Genomic DNA, 19,715 nt, shown 5'->3' with positions numbered 1-19,715 from the left:
CACAACCCCTTTGTATACCAGACCAATGCCCAAACCCCATAACATCCCTATCCAACATCACTGAAGGGGGGCTTAATTGTCTCCTCTCCAAATCACACCTCACCACCTGTGCGCTTGATCCCACCACCTCCCCAACCTCACCACCACTCTTATCCCATCCCTAACCCACCTCTTCAACCTATCACTAACTTCTGGCACCTTCCCTTCTGCTTTCAAACATGCCACACTCACGCCTATCCTTAAAAAGCCAACCCTCAATCCAACAGCTATGTCCAGCTATCGCCCAATATCGCTGCTCCCATTCGCTTCCAAACTCCTGGAGCAGCACGTCGACGCTGAATTTTCCCTCCCACCTCTCATCTAACTTGCTCTTTGACAATATACAATCTGGTTTCCGCCCCCATCACTCAACTGAGACTACCCTGACCAAAATCACTAACGAACAATACTCTGTACTCCTCCTTCTAGACCTGTCCTCTGCTTTCGACACAGTTGACCACTGCCTCCTACTACAGATCCTCTCCTCCTTTGGCATCAAAGACCTCACCCTATCCTGGATCTCCTCATACCTTTCCAACTGCACATTCAGCGTCTCCCACTCCCACACTACCTCCTCATCCCACCCTCTCTCTGTTGGAGGCCCCAAAGGCTCTGTTCTAGGACCCCTTCTCTTCTCAATCTATACACTCGGCCTGGGACAACTCATAAAGTCTCATGGATTCCAGTACCACCTTTATGCTGATGACACTCAGATCTACCTTTCTGGCCCAGATGTCACCTCTCTGCTGTCCAGAATCCCCGAGTGTCTATCAGCCATATCCTCCTTCTTCTCCTCTCGCTTCCTCAAACTCAATGTGGACAAATCTGAACTCATCATCTTTCCTCCATCTCCTAGATCTTCCTTACCTGACCTATCTATTGCATTATAGGACATCACGCTTTCCCCAGTACCGGAAGTCCCCTGCCTCGGAGTATCCCTCGACTCTGCCATGTCCTTCAAACCGCACATCCAAGCTCTTTCCACCTCCTGTCGCCTCGAGCTCAAAAATATCTCCAGAATCAGTCCTTTCCTCAACCGTCAATCTACTAAACTTCTTGTGCAAGCCCTCATCATCTCCCGCCTTGACTACTGCAACATCCTTTTCTGTGGCCTCCCTGCTAACACCCTTGCACCTCCTTAACTCTGCTGCCCGACTAATTCATCTCTCTTCTTGCTACTCCTCTGCTTCCCCCCTCTGCAAATCTCTTCACTGGCTCCCATTCCCTCAGCGTATCCAGTTCAAATTACTAATAATGACCTACAAAGCCATCCATAACCTGTCTCCTCCATATATCTCTTCCCTAACGTAATCTCCTGTCCTCCCAAGACCACCTTCTCGCCTCCACACTTATTCGCTCCTCACCCAACCGCCTCCAAGACTTCTCCCGAATGTCCCCCATCCTCTGGAATTATTTGCCCCAACACGTCCGACTATCAACCACATTCGGACGGAACCTGAAAACCCACCTCTTCAGGAAAGCCTACAGCCTGCACTGACCCTGCTGCCTCCTCACCACTACCGAAGCTACCGCCTCACCAGCACAGGAGCTCCTGCAACCCTAAACCTATTGTCTCCATCCCCACCATCCTGTAGAATGTAAGCCCGCAAGGGCAGGGTCCTCGCCCCTCTGTATCAGTCTGTAATTGTTAGTTTGCTTACTGTAAGCAATATCTGTAATTTGTATGTAACCCCTTCTCATGCACAGCACCATGGAATCAATGGTGCTATATAAATAATAATAATAATAATAATAAAAATGTCTGAAATGTTAACCCCCAGCTTATAAAGCTAACTTTTTTATTACATTTTTTAGGAAGTTTTTTTTTTTTAACAAAACCTTATTTCTTACAATATTATATGTATAATTTAAGTGTAACATGAAAAATATTAAACTACTACAAAATGGGTGGAGAAAAGCAGAGGTAGGCGTGGGGTATCTGGTTAATGTGACAATTAGAAAACCGCATTCCACGAGGCATTAAAATTAATATAACATTTAAAAAAAAATAAAGACTTATCTTATATTTCTTTGTTTTGTTTAATTCAAATCCTTAATTGTAAGTTAAGAATAGACTATTTTTTTACAAATTATTTTCAAGTAAGCAGTAATTTTTTTTTTTTACAATTTGTTTCCATTCTTTCATATATTCCCCCCCCCCCTCCACTTTTATACTGTATGTAAGGAAACCCTGAGGCTGTACACCATTCAGACTTGTTTGCACTCATGGGCCTTTTCCTACTTTCTGTATAAATACTTATTTCCTACTGTGTATAAATGTATGTTTTTAATACACTCCTAATTTTTTTTAAAAAAGGGAATTTTAAAAAAAGAACAATAAAGTAAAAAAGTTAAAAAACACTAAAGAGTAGAGAGAAAAAAATAGAAATCTGTATTTTCTTACAAGATGAGGAACATATTCTGTAAATTAGAAAACTCCTTCCCCAGCTTGTTTTCTGTTGCCGGGGGTTACATTTTGACAGTCATTCCGGTTTGGTAACTTTCCACTGATCTGATGGATGTTTTTTTTCTCTCTCCCTATGTATGTGACACTTCAGTAAATCTTTCCATCTGACAAACACCTCTCTCTAGAGTGACAAATCCGAGCTTAAAGCAAGACGTCTTAAAGATACGAGATGGGACCCGCTGTTAAATTAATGATATACCGTCTAGTCTAATCCTCACGGTAATACATCGACATTGCCTCCTCTTCCCGCTGAAATGATCCCCGCTTTAGTAAAGTGTCACCGGTTCACAAATTAATTCTTCTGCATTTTTCTTTTTATCAAGTTAAAAAAAAAATATTAAGACCTAATTAAAATGTCTTTTCTTTATCTTATCCGATACTGTCCGTACATTTTTGTTAAGAATAAATTTACATGGACAGGAAGTAGGCCGATAATGTTAAGAAATGTTAGAGCTGTTAATGAAGACAAGGGGTATGTCATATGACATGCTGACATCTCTTTGGTAGAGAATGACAGAAAGCTAAAAACATCTAAAAATGAAAAGAAGACATAAAAAGATCCCTCTTGTTATTTTATCCTACAAAGCTAATTTTTCAATCTACTTTCTTAGCATTTCTCTTTTTGAGACTGTACCCCTCCTACCTCATTTTTTTTATGAGAATTGGAAAATTAGTAAACTATTGTGTTTTTTTTTTTTGCCAATTATCAATTTTTGTTAATGAAATCTAAAAATGTTAACAATAAGGTTGCAATAATCCAAAACCACTGCCCGATACACACAAAGCATGACCCTTATTCACAGACTCTAATGTATCTTACAAATCTTCGTACAGTACTCTATGTCACCCTCGGAAGCATATTTCTTGGGCAGCATGGCTAATATTTTTCCTCGTGGATTCTGTATAAAATCTAGTTTAAGGCACAATATATGCCCTGTAGACTTCAATGGGGACCTCATTATGGATCTGTATACATGGATACATGGTGCCACCATGCTGCTAAGGTCTGAATCAAGGAAAATAGCCTATGGGATGAATGATGGCAAGCTGGTCAAATTTTTAAATTTGTTAAAAGCAAAAAGTTGCAACGTTTTTGGGCTTACAGCCAATGGAAAATTTTTTAGACCATGTATGACCTGCAACATACACAAATGTTCAACTATGACCAGCTTGGTGGAACGGCTTTCATTACAATGGTTTCACACCCACTTTTGGGTGATCAAATTGTTTGAAAACCATGTGAATGACATGAGGCAGAAAGCATTGGAAATGATGGGATATGGGCAGGGAAAGGATGACGGAAGGTTTGGAAAAAGAAAAGCACAAGAAAGTTACCATAAGAAGAGTCACCTTCTATGTCTGTACTTCCTGAGGCGGTGACAACATCTGGAAGGGAGACAAAACAACAAAAAAATGATTTAGAGATCGAGAACAAGATTGATTAAAAAAATTTTTTTTTGCTAGTTTAAAGGTTTACATTTTTATGTACAAGGTCAACATTTCGGATCAATGATTATTTACAATTTTCAGTACGTATGTAGATAAATAGAAAAAAATAAGAGATATTGAAGAAATAATTTGGAGAAATTAATAAAATTTTGAAGTGAGATAGTTATAGACCTAATGAAAATAAAATCACAAGGTGATCACAGGCTCCAATCGGGGAGCCTCGTGGTTTTCAATGCACAATAACAAACAGTATCATAACATTCGTGGGTCTTAAGAACAGTGCGTTTCGCAGATTTCCTTAAGTCAATAAGCTCAGTGTGAGTCAGGAGCCGGCAGTGAACAATCATCCTCTGTAGTGAACTCATGATCCACTCTATGAGGTTAGAAAACATATAACAATCTTATCTTCAGGACTACAATATGTCCTTTACTGTCCTTAGAGTTTTGGAGATAATGATTCTTTATAGACATCCCCTATTTTTCCTCTAAACAGAACAAATGCCTCAGGGGGAGGGGGCGTAAAATTTCGCTCTATGGCTTATAGCACACTACCTTATTAGTGTTACCCTGGAACTAGACAGATTAATGGTGCCGTGGTCTCGAAGAGGTCAACTATGTACCAAACGTTGGCTGCTCGAAAACTGTACAAAAAACCGCATCACATTAATAATGCTGTTTACAAAGGCTGGGGTCACGGTATCTAATACATCAAATTATCTATTTACAGGGGATTTCCAGGACTGTCATGATCACCTATCCTATTAAAGTGAATCACAGCTGAGCTACAGTGCCCGGGAATATAGAGCGGTGCGGTACTGGATTTGTAGGCAGTCTACATCCAGATACCGCCGGAGCTGATAACAGCTGATCAGTGGGGGTGATAAACCTATCCAATGACAAAGTATTTGTCTATGGTAGAGCAGAGGTCACCTACTTACCAATTGGTGCCTGCTCGAAAAATGGACACTGATCTGTTTCTAATGACATGTCATTAATATCACAGTTCTGGTCAACCCTTTTAAGGTCTTGACTACCTCTAGTATGCCTAAGATGTATCTGGGGGTGACCAGACCCCTTTTCAATTAAACCGCACCCCGTTTCAAATCTGAGAGTCGGCACAATCAAATCGATTTGCTTACACGAGCTTTATGCTATGTTCACATCTGTGTTGAGAGCTCTGTTGCCAAATGTTATCATATGGCGCTGATTTTGGTGTAAAAATGGGAGACACTTTGGAAGAATCTGACACGACCCCATTGATTTACACACAGTACAAGGAGAGAGATCTGACTATGGTCTTGGTTTCCATCTACTCCCCTCCACTATTATATGGTTAATTTATTATCAATCTCTGCCTACTTATCCAAAGGAAAACATAATGCCAACTTTTTTTTCACTTGAAACCAGAACAAAGATGGCCGATACTAGAAAAGCAGAGAAAGCTCCGTAGCTCAATGTAAAAAATTAATGCAACCTTAAGGACGGATAATAAATAACGGCAACATTGGACTGCAGAATAATAGCTACCGGTCAGCATTTGTCTTGTAAATGTCAGGACTCATAATGGGATCTTTACTTTGCAGCATGGTTAGGCGGTATATATTGACTTTATTAATGTGGAGTCTTGTAATGTGCCCAGAAGGTTTCGAACGTCGTGAAATATGAGATTGGGAATCAGACTAGAGTAAAACCCGCAAGTTAATATACAGGCAGCTTCATCCCTTCTGCCTCACTCTGGAGCCCAATCACTGAGGCCTCCTGCCGAGACAGGACTATCTGTAGGGCACACATTTCACCACTGCCAAATCAGCTCCTATAAAACATGACTTTCATGTCCTACAAATAATCTCTTGTCACGCGTTACTGCAACCCCCATGAGTTCTTCTCTCTACGGTGGCTGGCTCTCTGAAACCAAATCCAACCATACACGGCTGTACCATGCTGACTATTTTTGTAGCCACTTAATATGGTTATTAGATGGTGGGTTGCTCATCAGGGGGATCAGCCAGTCTTCCATGACTCAACAGTAACTAACCATTTTTTTAATTATAAATCAGCCATTGAAAAGTTATACATTTTTGTAATATACTTCATTACTTTATTTAGCTTCTTTCTCTTTCAAACTCCATGTTGAAAGTGCTGTTTTACCTGTTCAGTTAACTCTTCTTTACTAGCTGCTTTGAACTGCAGATCTAATAAGAATCTGTACTCAATTCCTATTTACAAAGACTTTTCCAGCTTCTCTTCTCCCCTCCACCATGCTCCCACTATTGTAACTGGTGTCTGAGTACAGATAGATTCTTGCTCTAGCAGCAGTTCAATGCAGCTGCTAAAGAAGCCTGAATTAGGCACCTGCATTTTCAGAATGGCATTTGATAGAAAAGGAAGCAAGATACGTTAATGGAGTTTATGACAAAGATTTATAAGTTTACAAAGGCTGATCAATAATTAAATAAAAAAGAAAGTTTGGTTACTCTTGAAGCATATTAAGACTCTTCCATGTTAGGCTGTTCCAACATAGGTTCACTTCTATGCCCCGTAGTAACGCAGATGCCTGTCATTGGTCTGCCTCCAGTCTAGTCTAGACAAAATTTGGGAATTGTGTTGCTCACCTTGACAGTTGCCTCGATGCTTTGGCTGCTCAATATCTTGCTCAAATCCAACCCTAGAAGTTAATTTAAAAAAAAAAGTATGTTGAAGTATATTACTGATGTTCTTGCAGGCGGAGACAATGATATCAAATAAACCTACAAATTAATCAGGCATGATCTTTTTGAAAAAGTCCAAAAAGAAAAGATAAAGATGTCAAATAATAACAAGAAGGAAGGCGATCTTCCTGATACTAGCAACACAAGAGAAGTCGGGATGTTCTGAATAAAGAATGGAGATGTTCCCTCAGCAATGTTGACAGAGGAACCAAGAAACTTGAGGGGCATCACGGTGGCTCAGTGGTTAGCACTGTAACGCTGAGATCCTGTTGTTCAAATCCCACCAAGGACAACATCTGCAAGGAGTTTGTATGTTCTCCACGTGTTTGCGTGGGTTTCCTCCCACACTCCAAATACATACTAATAGGGATTCTAGATTGTGAGCCCCAACGGGGACAGTGCCAATAGTGTATGTAAAGCTCTGTGGAATTAATGGCGCTATATAAATGAGTCAAATAAATAAAAATCCCACATTGGTTTGTAATTTCTAAGCACAATATGGCCATCTACATCATGCAGCATCTATATATGTAATTACACTTCAAGTCAGATTTTATTGCTAAAGTTTAGTACTCCTGCTCATAGAAATCATCTTAAGCATAATTTATGGGTTGGGAAGTTTAGACAGAGATCCCTTAATATTTATTTGAGACAGATTATTCATATTTTAGATGCATTTAATTAGCTCTTAAGGGACAGACTACTCCATTCATTAAATCTTAATCTTCAGTTTGCTATAGGAGATTGGCGGAGATGTTCCCCTCCCCTGGAATGCACGAGCTGTCATATAATGTATCTTTCATGTTATATTACCTTATGTCACCTCGGTAATTGGCACAGTTCCCTGATTTTAACCACACGCAGTAAGGATCTCTTGATGCCAGGCAACTTCTGCGGGAAGGAAAATAATTGACTTTGTATGTTACAACTTTTTTGTAATGAGGGTCTGCGACATTTTCGGACCAGGTACAAGTCGTTGAGAAGCAAAAGAGAACACAGTCTGTACGAGAAAGCCTGGAGCTTAGCACCATTCTTATCGAAAACCATCATAGACTTCCTTACATCGGAGCCCCTGTAGGCACCACGCTTTGGCAGCCTTCCAAAGAGCTGAGGCTTGAGTACGATGCATTTGGCAAGAAAGCTTTTTCTAGCCTTCGATTGTCTCTTGGCTCCCATCGCAATAAGGAGCCTGCAAATTAAAGCTTTTCCCTTTCCACCACCAGAGCTGCAGCAGCGGGCATCCTGGGACCCCTTCAAACATTATTGCTCGGTTCGTAATAATGATGACTTTGTGGTAGGGTTATTCAGCCTGGCAAATTTACCCGCTGTCGGAAAGGGTGGGATTGTCTCATCGAGGGGCATGCAGAGAATGAATGACTAGCCGTGAATTGTAAGCCGCTTTGTTCTTGAGATGCACACATATGATGTGACTTTATTAATGAGATTATTACAGAGCTGGTTCATTTTACTTAGAACAGAAGGGATTTTTTTTTTCAACTGCTTCCAAAACTGGCGGGAACAATAGATGTGAAGCGATTGTTGCAATGAATACAGCCCACTTATGAAACACAAGCAATGTCTTTCCTTTCTTCTCTTCGTTATGGTCTGTTCCCTTGATTGATGGAGCCCTTATTACAAGCAACATTTAACATCCCAGAAGAAAAATTGGTGGAGTATGCGGGCAAAGTTAACATATATTGATAAAACTACCTAGAATCTTAGGGTCCAGGCCACTTGGAAGTATTTAGCCTCAGATGTGGGCAAAGCTTTGACAAAATCAGAAATACCCCCTATTCTTGGTCAAACAACACCCGAGTCATTGTTACCTACCTCCTACAGGTCCCATATGATTCACATCGGCTGAGAGGAACGCGAATGATACAGCTTGAAAAAGCTACAAACAGGGCGTTATTGTCTCGATCCAACTGCAATCCTAGGATTCTCCCATCATCCATTTTCCCACCGCACCTATGTTATACAATATTTCATTGTGTGGGTTGTATAATCACAGCACCAAAAAGTGAACTGAAGGACCAGAACTTACCTGTCTTGGTTGTAGACATTAAGTTCTTCCAGGAGGACAGTTTCCACTGTGGAATTTTCTGTAGTTCCTGTAAGAACCTTAAGAATTTTTCCATCTTCGGACCCTAAGAAGATGACTGTGTAATTTCCGTAAGGACCGGCCGAGGTGTCGGCAGCAATCTGTGTTAGCTTATATCTGGGAAATCAGAATACGGAAAATGAAATAGAAAGAATCGCTCAAAACGATCTTTATATAGTAAGAGGCATAAAGGACGTTCATCTTTTTGGGAAGGAGAATAAAAAAAACGGTCATCTTCTACATTAATAGCTCATTAATTTCTCTGGAGCACCCTGCCTTTTAATTCTCCTTATAGGTTCATTAATTTCTCCATACCTGCTGGTCGTTTTTGTAAACCATGGTGTCTCTGTAATGGAAGGCACAGCCTCATCTACGAGAGGGAAAGATTTGATGAAGGAAAGGGTCTCATCTGGAAACTCATTGGATGCCTTGTAAGAAGCAGCATTGCCAAAACCTGCACAACACCCGGGCCTGGAATGGAAAAGTATAGTGGAAGGTAAAGATCTCAGTTACAAACATCTACAAGCTCCAAGCTATGGATCTCTTCAAAGCCTTAAATTGTCGATCTCTTTGAAGGCACAGGCTAATCATATCCTCAGAACCCTAGCTATAAATAACCTTGATGTCTAAGGTTATAGATCTTTTCAAAGCCTCAAGCTATGGAATCTCCGGAAAGCTTCTGCTACAGATCTCCTAAAATCCTCAAGTTATGAATCTCGTAAAAGCCAAAACGTATGGATCTCTTTGAAGCTCCAAGCTAAGAATCTCCTCAAAATCCAAGCTATGAATTACCTCAATGTCTTAAGATATGGATCTTCTCAAAGTCTCAAGCTATGGATCTCCTGAAAGCCAAAAGCCATCATTCTTTTTGAAACTTCAAACCATGACTCTTCATGCTATGGATCTACTTCGCTTCAAGCAGTCAATCACGTTGATGCCTCAATTGATGCAATCTATGAATCTCATCAATGCTTTGAGACATAGGTCCTCTCAAAGCCTCAAATTATGGATCTCCGTAAAGTCACAGGGAGTAACTCTCTTCAAAACTCCAAGCTATAGATCTTCCAGTAGCTTCAGGCTACGGATCTCTGTTCTACAGATCCTTAGATCTCAAACCAACCTCAAGATAAGGATTTCCTCAAACCTTCAAGTAAAACATGTCTTTGGATTTTCAAGCTATAGATCTGCTCAAAGCGTTAAACTTTGTTTTTCCTAAAGTTTCAAGCTGTGTATCTCTTTGATGCATTAAGTTACAAATCTCCTTGAAGTCTCAAGCTAAAGATCTACAGGAATCCTCAATCTTTTTAAAGCTTTATGGATATCTTTAAAGCCTCAAATTGTGGATTTTTTGAAAGACACATGATATGGATTTGTTTCAAAACACAGTCTATGTAACTTTTAGAAACTACTGTACTTTAGGCCTCAAGTTAACAAAAAAAAAAGTTATCTCTTTGAAGTTTCCAAGCCTCAAAATATCAATTTTCTTAAAGCCCTAAATGATGGATCTCTGAGAAGATTTAACCTCCTAGATGGATCTCCACAAAGTTCTCAAGTTATCAATCTCCTCAAGCCTCAATGTATGAATCCTGTAGAAACCTCAGGCTCCGTATCTCCTCGTTTTTAGAAATCTGAGACACACACCTGGGGACTGGGACTTTATCTTCTGAAATTGGGGTCCAAGCAGATTCAGTGGTCTTTTGCTCCTTGAACTTCCCATTAAAAACTTTCTCGATCTCATCCATGTAGAAAGAACAAACGCCAGATCCGGTGATACTAGAAGAAAACAAGCTCCAGATAAATTACAAGTGGGTTTCTGCTCTCGATATCTACCATCAATCAAATAAGCCTCCACCTTAAATCAGAAGGATCCTTTTAGAAAATGTTCTACTGTGGTTTACAGCTCGGTACGGCGCTGTGTTTGACATGGACCTCAAGCCTTCCATGCAGAAACATTTGTTAATAAGGATTCCTGCCCCAATTATGGGCAGGGGTATTAATCTCTCATTTTAATGTCCCCTCTCCCTCGACGCCCATACACATGATGCTAATGTGCCTCCCATCCAAAAGCAATGCATCCCTGAAGATCAATTTCCTTTATGAGCCGATACATTCGCTGCCATGGAAAACATTGATATAAATGGATTTATTCCCTGCGTCTCCCGGCAGCCTCAGGGATGGAGTCTGTGGCCTGGAGAGGAAAGGAGGCCTCATTCTCTGGCACCTCTTTCTGATGTATTGCCCTCCATTACCTGCGGTTTCCTTCTTTATAACCTGTAATTTATCGCCTCCTCTTTATTACGTTTTGTCTAGCAGCCACAGAGTCGGCGTTAAATCTTCCTCTGAACTTTCCCAGCCACTTAATTTCTGTTTCACGGCCCTACTGGGCATCTCCGTACGGTTCTGTTTTGCTTACCTAATCCACTAATAGGGTCTATATAATGCTCCACTTTTCCTGGACGCGGTCGTATACTGTGCGGCCATTATTGGGGGCTGTCTATGCGCTCTTGCAGCTTTCATAGCCCTCCGGGGAGTATCCATTAATATATAATAACTGGGCCGCAGGTGCGCGGAGGAAGAGAAGGCCCATGTGCGTCAGGAGCTATTACCGGCTTCATTATCTAGCCCCTTTTTTACATGTCTAATGCTGTAGGCACGCTGCTTTATCTATGTCCTATCCTCTCTGGTCACTTCCAAAGCTAATTTAAAAAAGCTTAAAGGGAACCTGTCATGTCCTTTGTTGCATGTAAACTGTCCCCAGTGTGTAGTCAGTGATGCAATGTGCATCATTAACACGTTTTTTTCATTTAACATGGCGCTATAATGATGTCCAAAAATCACTTTATATAGTTATATGCTACCTGCTCATTTAGTCACAGGGGTGTGCTTCATTTTCGTTCAGTCAGGGGCGCTGCCACCCACTCAATTCGATTGATATTCCGGGTGCGCAGACGTCACCCGAATCTTCTGTAAAATCCCGCGCTTACACAGTGTGGAGCGGCGCTTGCGCAGTGTTAAGCGGGCAGCCACGTGCTACTATGTAGCAAGTGCCGGTCCATGATATACACTGCCCAAGCGTGGGATATTACAGCGGATTCGAATGACATTGGCGCACCCGGAACATCAATCAAATTGCTTGGGCAGCAATGCCCATGACTATACGAAAAATGAAGCACACCCCTGTGACTAAATGAGCAGGTACCATATTACTATATAAAGTGCCTTTTCCTCATGATGAGATCACCGTTTTTAATGAAAAAAAGTGCTAAAAATGGCATGACAGGTTCCCTTTAAAGGGGTAAGAGAAAATTGAAAAAAAGTCTGCTCTGTTGCAGGCACAACACCCTTTATGTCAACAGGTTGTATCTGGTATTGCAGCTCCTTTGAATTGAGTAAATTTGAGCTGTAATACCAGCCACAACCTGCATAAAGGGGTGGCGCTGTTTTGTGTAAATTTTTATAACCCTGCGCAGCTGGAATTCCTCTTTATATACAGGCTCGGATTACTCATAGTGTGTCACGGTTTCTTCCCCATCTCACCTATTCGCCTGGGTGCCGAACACTCCGACGACGGCGGGACGGCCATTGATGGCCAGGATGTCGCTCATGGACTGGAGAACATCGAAGTAGAAAAAGGAATCACCGGGGACAGAGCAGTTGAGACGAGCTTTCAGGAAGGAGGTCCAATATTTCTCCAGGACCCGAGGAGAACCACCCATGTCGTTCTTACAGACTCGGGCCACCCGAGAAAATGTCACCTGGGGGCATAATGGAGACATTGTTGTGATGCCCAGAATACAGATGAGAGTCCCTGGTCCTGGCCACTTCTAGGCAGTTTCCTCATATTACTGCCATCATAATGCAGTGTAGTACCAAGATAATACCGCCATCTCCAGTTAACTTACAAAGCTCTGCGATACTACTGCCACATGCGCCTTACACACACACACAAAGGAGCCGGCAGCATATATTAAGTATCATTGGGTATACAGTATGCAGTAAAATAAGATAAGTACTATGATACTAAGTATCACAGACCATAGTAATTGGTTTACACCTGATTATCATGAATCAGACCAAAAGGAAAGTGGTGTGGATAACCTAAAACAAACTTTATAATCCATGATATAAAATGAGAACAAATACAACTAGCCAAAGGAACCCCTCACCCGCCATCTACCTACCTTTCCCAGGGTGGTGTACTCCATGGAGATCTCCCGGAAGAAGAAGTACACGTAACTCCCATATTCTACTGCGTGGATGAAGTGGGGCTCTGCAAAAGGAAGAAGGAGGAAGTGAACACAGGTATTAAGTACTGCCCCCTAGTGGTCACATCTCCATGGAAAATAACATCATGTACAAAGCCCCCTAGTGGTCACATCGCCATGGAAAATAACAATATGTACACTTCCACCTAGTGGTCACGTCGCCATGGAAAATAACATTATGTACACTGCCCCCTAGTGGTCACATTGCCATGGAAAATAACATTATGTACACTGCCACCTAGTGGTCACATCGCCATGGAAAATAACATTATGTACACAGCCCCCTAGTGGTCACATCGCCATGGAAAATAACATTATGTACACCTCCCCCTGGAGGTCACATCTCCATGGAAAATAACATTATGTACACTGCCCCCTAGTGGTCACATCGCCATGGAAAATAACATTATGTACACTGCCCTCTAGTGGTCACATCGCCATGGAAAATAACATTATGTACACAGCCCCCTAGTGGCCAAACCAACATGAAAAATAACATTGTATACACTGCACACTAGTGGTCACACTAACATGGAAAATAAAATGTACACTGCCCCTTAATGGTCACATCACCATGGAAAATAACCTAATGGACATTGCCCCCTAGTGGTCACATCACAGCATTAATTAGACTCTCTCTGTCCATTGACCACAGACCTGATGATCTGAGTATCCGTATATAACTGCAACAAACCCTGAGCTGTGAGAAGAATTAGGCTTGTCCATGTTTTCAGCCTTTGGTTGGATGTCCCCAGTCACTGACAGTGAGCAGAGCTATAGCAAGTAATGTAATGCAGATTTGTGTCCTCACCTCTCAGCCACTTGGAGTCGTACTTGATGGTGCGCAGGACGGGGCTTTTCTCCCCCAGGCTGCGGTAGATGACGGCGTCGCTGGCTTGAAAATCAGCCATGGTGGCAGAATACAGATTCCCATCTATACGGAGAGAAAAGAGGGTGATGCGGGGGAGGGAGGGTGAGCGCGGTGTGCAGTCTGCACAGGAGCTGCGGTGGCCCGTGTACTGCTAAGTCAATTAGTCACCGTCTCATGGGCACAGCGCCCGCTAATAGCCGTACTGCGTATTATTAGCGCGCTCCGCCATCACTGATAATGGAGGTCTTATTATACTGTACCTAAGCCCATCATGTGTGATACCCCAAGTGTCAGTGTCGGATCCTCAGCATGAACCACACTGGCTCTAATCTTACCTGCAAAGAGCGCCACATTGGCTTGCTTGGCATCAAATGGGCAGCGCGCTTGACCGTTAAACTCTTCCCCTTCTTGCTCCAGGGTCTTGATCTGGAGGAACATCATATGTGTGGGATACGTCATTCACAGAATATGGAGGGCGACCTTAGAATAGCCTGACACGTGCCTCATCGGCACTGATGGAATCGGCTCAGAATGTTTATGGCCAACGTGGGGCGTCATGTACTGATAATATAGTTACTACATCCGTATTATCATGTAAAAACCCTTTTCCTGCTCATTAATTATGTGAAAACTGTTTTTCTCTATCTCGTTCCGGTGCGGAGATATCATCAATTAAACACCTGAAACCCCACATGTGACCGGAAGTGTTGACATGTGGACACTGGAGTGGCGTACGGTCTGCATTTTCAACTAAAGATATCTCCACAGAGGTATGAGATGGAGAATCGCGGTTTTCACTGCTGTAATCTCCAGATAAAGAATTTTTATATTATGCTATAGACACATTTTTTAGGTGACACTCACCTTGTAGTTTCGGCACGTAGGGTTGAAAGAGTTGGTGCCGCAGGCAATGAGGGTCTGGTCGTTCTTGGGGACCAGCACTTTGATGTAGTTGTAGCATTCATCCTGCGATGGAGACAAATATCGGACACAATTCACACCCAGCTTCCCCAGCACCAGATAAAACAAGCCTGCCCCATATAAACTATGCAGCGCTTGGTGAATTCTCCACCTTCCTCCCTGCTGTCGCCAGCATTGAATTCCCTCCGTATTTTACTCTTTTGTCCGGCGAAAGGTAATTTTCTCTTTTTCTGAATGCAGGAAAGATGTCGGGAGCCTCAGGAATGAGGAATCGGGCTTTTATCTCAAGACGCATCGTTACTCAGCAACCGAGACTCGTGTCCAGATCATATCAATGAAAGGCGGTGACAAAACAATGGCCGCTCAGCGCCGGCCCGAATCTCCATTATCTCCGTGGCGTGAGCATTTCAAGCCTCATTTTCCAGATATATGTTTGAAAAAAAAAAATGCTAAAAGATGCCTAGGAGGGGTCTGTGGGTGACAGATCTGAAGGCCGCACGCAAGTGATGGGATTGTCCAGGTGGAGGCGCTCACGGGGGGCCTTCCATCACTTTTTGAAGTCTTGAAAGCTTTCGCCCTGGAACATTTTATGTGATTGATCATCGACGCCTCCGAAACAAAGGGAGAAAACTCCCTACACTGTTCATTAATGACTGAATTGGCTGTTGTTTAGTTATGTCTGATAACAGAACATCTAAGATCATTCTGTGCTGTCTACATTGGTGATTAGTTATGTCTGATAACAGAACATCTAGCATCGTTCTGTGCTGTCTAGATGATTGTTTAGTTATGTCTGATAACAGAACATCTAGGATCGTTCTGTGCTGTCTAGATTGGTGATTAGTTATGTCTGGTAACAGTACATCTAGGATCATTCTGTGCTGTCTACATTGGTGATTAGTTATGTCTGATAACAGAACATCTAGCATCGTTCTGTGCTGTCTAGATGATTGTTTAGTTATGTCTGATAACAGAACATCTAGGATCGTTCTGTGCTGTCTAGATTGGTGATTAGTTATGTCTGGTAACAGTACATCTAGGATCATTCTGTGCTGTCTAGATTGGTGATTAGTTATGTCTGATAACAGAACATCTAGCATCGTTCTGTGCTGTCTAGATGATTGTTTAGTTATGTCTGATAACAGAACATCTAGGATCGTTCTGTGCTGTCTAGATTGGTGATTAGTTATGTCTGGTAACAGTACATCTAGGATCATTCTGTGCTGTCTAGATTGGTGATTAGTTATGTCTGATAACAGAACATCTAGGATCGTTCTGTGCTGTCTAGATTGGTGATTACCGTAGTTATGTCTGATAACAGAACATCTAGCATCGTTCTGTACTCTCTAGATTGGTGATTAGTTATGTCTGATAACAGAACATCTAGCATCGTTCTGTGGTGTCTAGATTGGTGATTACCGTAGTTATGTCTGATAACAGAACATCTAGCATCGTTCTGTACTCTCTAGATTGGTGATTAGTTATGTCTGATAACAGAACATCTAGCATCGTTCTGTGGTGTCTAGATTGGTGATTACCGTAGTTATGTCTGATAACAGAACATCTAGTATCGTTCTGTACTCTCTAGATTGGTGATAAGTTATGTCTGATAACAGAACATCTAGGATCGTTCTGTGCTGTCTAGATAGATGATTGTTTAGTTATGTCTAATAACATAACATCTAAGATCGTTCTGTGCTGTCTAGATTGGTGATTAGTTATGTCTGGTAACAGAACATCTAGGATCGTTCTGTGCTGTCTAGATTGGTGATTAGTTATGTCTGATAACAGAATATCTAGCATCCTTCTGTACTGTCTAGATTTGTGATAAGTTATGTCTGATAACAGAACATCTAGCATCGTTCTGTGCTGTCTAGCTAGATGATTGTTTAGTTATGTCTGATAACAGAACATCTAGGATCGTTCTGTGCTGTCTAGATTGGTGATTAATTATGTCTGATAATAGAACATCTAGCATCGTTCTGTGCTGTCTAGATAGATGATTGTTTAGTTATGTCTAATAACATAACATCTAAGATCGTTCTGTGCTGTCTAGATTGGTGATTAGTTATGTCTGATAACAGAACACCTAGGATCATTCTGTGCTGTTTAGATAGATGATTGTTTAGTTATGTCTGATAACAACATCTAGGATCGTTCTGTGCTGTCTAGATTGGTGATGGTTTAGTTATGTGTTATGATCCTTAGTGGCTGAGGATCACGAATAGACCAGCAAGTGAATAAACTAAGGACAAGCTCTAGGGAGATGGTAACTGGACTGATCGCAAATCTGAACCTATCCAAAACAACTAGAGGTAGCCGGTGAACGTGCCTAAAAAATTCCTAGACGTCTCGAGCCAGCCTGAGGAACTAGCTACCCCTAAAGAGAAAGAAAGACCTCGCTTGCCTCCAGAGAAATAATCCCCAAAGATATAGAAGCCCCCAACAAATATTAACGGTGAAGTAAGAAGAAGGCACATACGTAGGGATGAAATCAGATTCAGCAAAAGAGGCCCACTAGTACTAGAAAGCAGAAAATAGAGCAGGGGTCTATGCGATCAATAAAAAACCCTTACAAAATATCCATCCTGAGATTTCAAGAACCCACGCACCAACTAATGGTGTGTGGGGAGAAACTCAGTCCACTAGAGCATCCAGCAAGCGAGGGAATCACATTTTAGCAAGCTGGACAAGAAAACATGATAAACACTGCTGATCAAAAAATGAGCAAACAAAACTTAGCTTGTCCTGGATGGACTGGGAGCAAGGTAGTCAGAAGGAATCTGAGTAGCACTGATTACATCGACAGCCGGCAACAAGTGGAAGTAAAACAGAGCTATATAGGAACCTCCCAGAGGATAACGAACCAGCTGATAGCCAGAGACCAGCAGGATAACAAACAAAGCCACCAGGGGGAGCCCAAAGCAAAAGTCACACCATACCACCAGTGACCACAAGAGGGAGCCTGAAAACAGAGTTCACAACAGTACCCCCCCCTTAAGGAGGGGTCACCGAACCCTCATGAAAACCCCCAGGGCGATCAGGATGAGCCACATGGAAGGCACAAACCAAATCAGCCGCATGAACATCAGAGTCGACAACCCAAGAATTATCCTCCTGACCATAGCCCTTCCACTTGACCAAATACTGGAGCCTCCGTCTAGAAACACGAGAATCCAAGATCTTCTCCACCACGTATTCCAATTCTCCCTCAACCAGCACCGGGGCAGGAGGCTCAACCGGAGGAACCACAGGTACCACATACCTCCGCAACAACGAGCGATGGAACACATTATGAATAGCAAATGATGCCGGGAGGTCCAGACGGAATGACACAGGGCCAAGGACTTCCAGAATCTTATAAGGACCGATAAACCGAGGCTTGAACTTAGGAGAGGAGACCTTCATAGGAACGAAGCGAGAAGACAACCACACCAAGTCCCCAACGCGAAGTCGGGGACCCACACAGCGACGGCGGTTGGCAAAGAGCTGAGCCTTCTCTTGTGACAACTTCAAATTGTCCACCACATGATTCCAAATCTGATGCAACCTTTTTTTTGCGCTTAGAGCATGCTGAGATGACATGAGCTGAGTCACCACAGTAAAAGCACAACCCATTTTGCCGTCTATAATTTTGCCGTTCACTTCTGGTCAGAATTCTGTCACATTGCATAGATTCAGGTGTCTGTCACACCATACCACCAGTGACCACAAGAGGGAGCCTGAAAACAGAGTTCACAACAGTTATGTCTGATAATAACATGACATCTAGGATTGTTCTGTGCTGTCTAGATTGGTGATTAGTTATGTCTGGTAACAGAACATCTAGCATCGTTCTGTGCTGTTTAGATTGGTGATTGTTTAGTTATGTCAGATAACATCTAGCATCGTTCTGTGCTGTCCAGATTGGTGATGGTTTAGTTATGTCTGAGAACAGAACATCTAGCATTATTCTGTGGTCTAGACTGGTGATTGTTTAGTTATGACTGATAACAGAACATCTAGCATCGTTGTGTGCTGTCTAGATTGATGACTGTTTAGTTATGCCTGATAACAGACAGAACATCTAGCATTGTTCTGTGCTGTCTAGATAGATGATTGTTTAGTTACGTCTAATAACATCTAGGATCGTTCTGTGCTGTTTAGATTGGTGATAAGTTATGTCTGATAACAGAACATCTAGCATCGTTCTGTGCTGTCTAGATTGGTGATTGTTTAGTTATGTCTGATAACAGAACAGCTAGGATCGTTCTGTGCTGTCTAGATTGGCGATAGTTTAGTTATGTCTGATAATAGAACATCTAGGATCGTTCTCTACTGTCTAGATGTCTAGATTGTTGATTGTTTAGTTATGCCTGATATGGGATCCTTTATTTGTCTAGGTTGACTGTTAGTTATGTCTCATATTGGAATATCAGAGATCGTTAATTATGGTCTAGATTGGCAGTTGTTTAGTTATGTTTGATATCGGGACTACTGGGATCGTTGTTTATGGTCCAAATTGGCTGTTGTGTACTTATGTCTAATATTAGGACATCTAGGATCGTTATATACAGTCAGGATTGGCTGATTTTAGTTATGTCTGATGCTGGGACACATGGGATCGTTTTTTATGGTCTAGATTTCCTGTTTCGTTATATCGGACATCTGAGAGTGTTATTTATTGTCTTAGGCTACTTTCACACTAGCGTTAACTGCATTCCGTCACAATGCGTCGTTTTGCCGAAAAAACGCATCCTGCAAAAGTGTTTGCAGGATGCGTTTTTTCACCATTGATTAACATTAAGCGACGTATTGTGACGGATTGCCACACGTCGCACCCGTCGTGCGACGGATGCGTCGTGCAGTGGCGGACCGTCGGGAGCAAAAAACGCTACATGTAACGTTTTTTGTT

The 19,715-nt window shown here is 42.0% G+C and overlaps 1 protein-coding gene across 7 annotated transcripts in view; it reads right to left on the bottom strand.

The window, feature by feature from the left end:
* Positions 1–19,715, bottom strand: part of SEMA6C (semaphorin 6C) — a 167,676-nt gene that overhangs the window by 9,489 nt on the left and 138,472 nt on the right. For 3 of the 7 annotated variants that reach the window (XM_077259649.1, XM_077259674.1, XM_077259654.1), the window contains 12 exons: positions 14,765–14,866; positions 14,236–14,326; positions 13,841–13,963; positions 12,946–13,034; positions 12,302–12,519; positions 10,406–10,537; positions 9,080–9,235; positions 8,708–8,881; positions 8,494–8,631; positions 7,477–7,554; positions 6,568–6,620; positions 3,842–3,892 (listed from right to left, as the gene is read on the bottom strand). In XM_077259649.1, the coding sequence (XP_077115764.1) occupies positions 3,842–3,892; positions 6,568–6,620; positions 7,477–7,554; positions 8,494–8,631; positions 8,708–8,881; positions 9,080–9,235; positions 10,406–10,537; positions 12,302–12,519; positions 12,946–13,034; positions 13,841–13,963; positions 14,236–14,326; positions 14,765–14,866 (1,405 nt within the window). Of the gene's footprint in view, positions 1–3,841; positions 3,893–6,567; positions 6,621–7,476; positions 7,555–8,493; positions 8,632–8,707; positions 8,882–9,079; positions 9,236–10,405; positions 10,538–12,301; positions 12,520–12,945; positions 13,035–13,840; positions 13,964–14,235; positions 14,327–14,764; positions 14,867–14,972; positions 15,450–19,715 lie in introns of those variants that run through there. The other 4 variants (XM_077259700.1, XM_077259663.1, XM_077259683.1 and 1 more) reach the window with 2 other exon arrangements.

This window comes from Ranitomeya variabilis, chromosome 1, assembly GCF_051348905.1.
Source record: "Ranitomeya variabilis isolate aRanVar5 chromosome 1, aRanVar5.hap1, whole genome shotgun sequence".
Taxonomy (NCBI): Eukaryota; Metazoa; Chordata; class Amphibia; order Anura; family Dendrobatidae; genus Ranitomeya; species Ranitomeya variabilis.
Note: the sequence above shows the minus strand (reverse complement) of the source record. Positions and strands in the feature narration are given on the sequence as shown.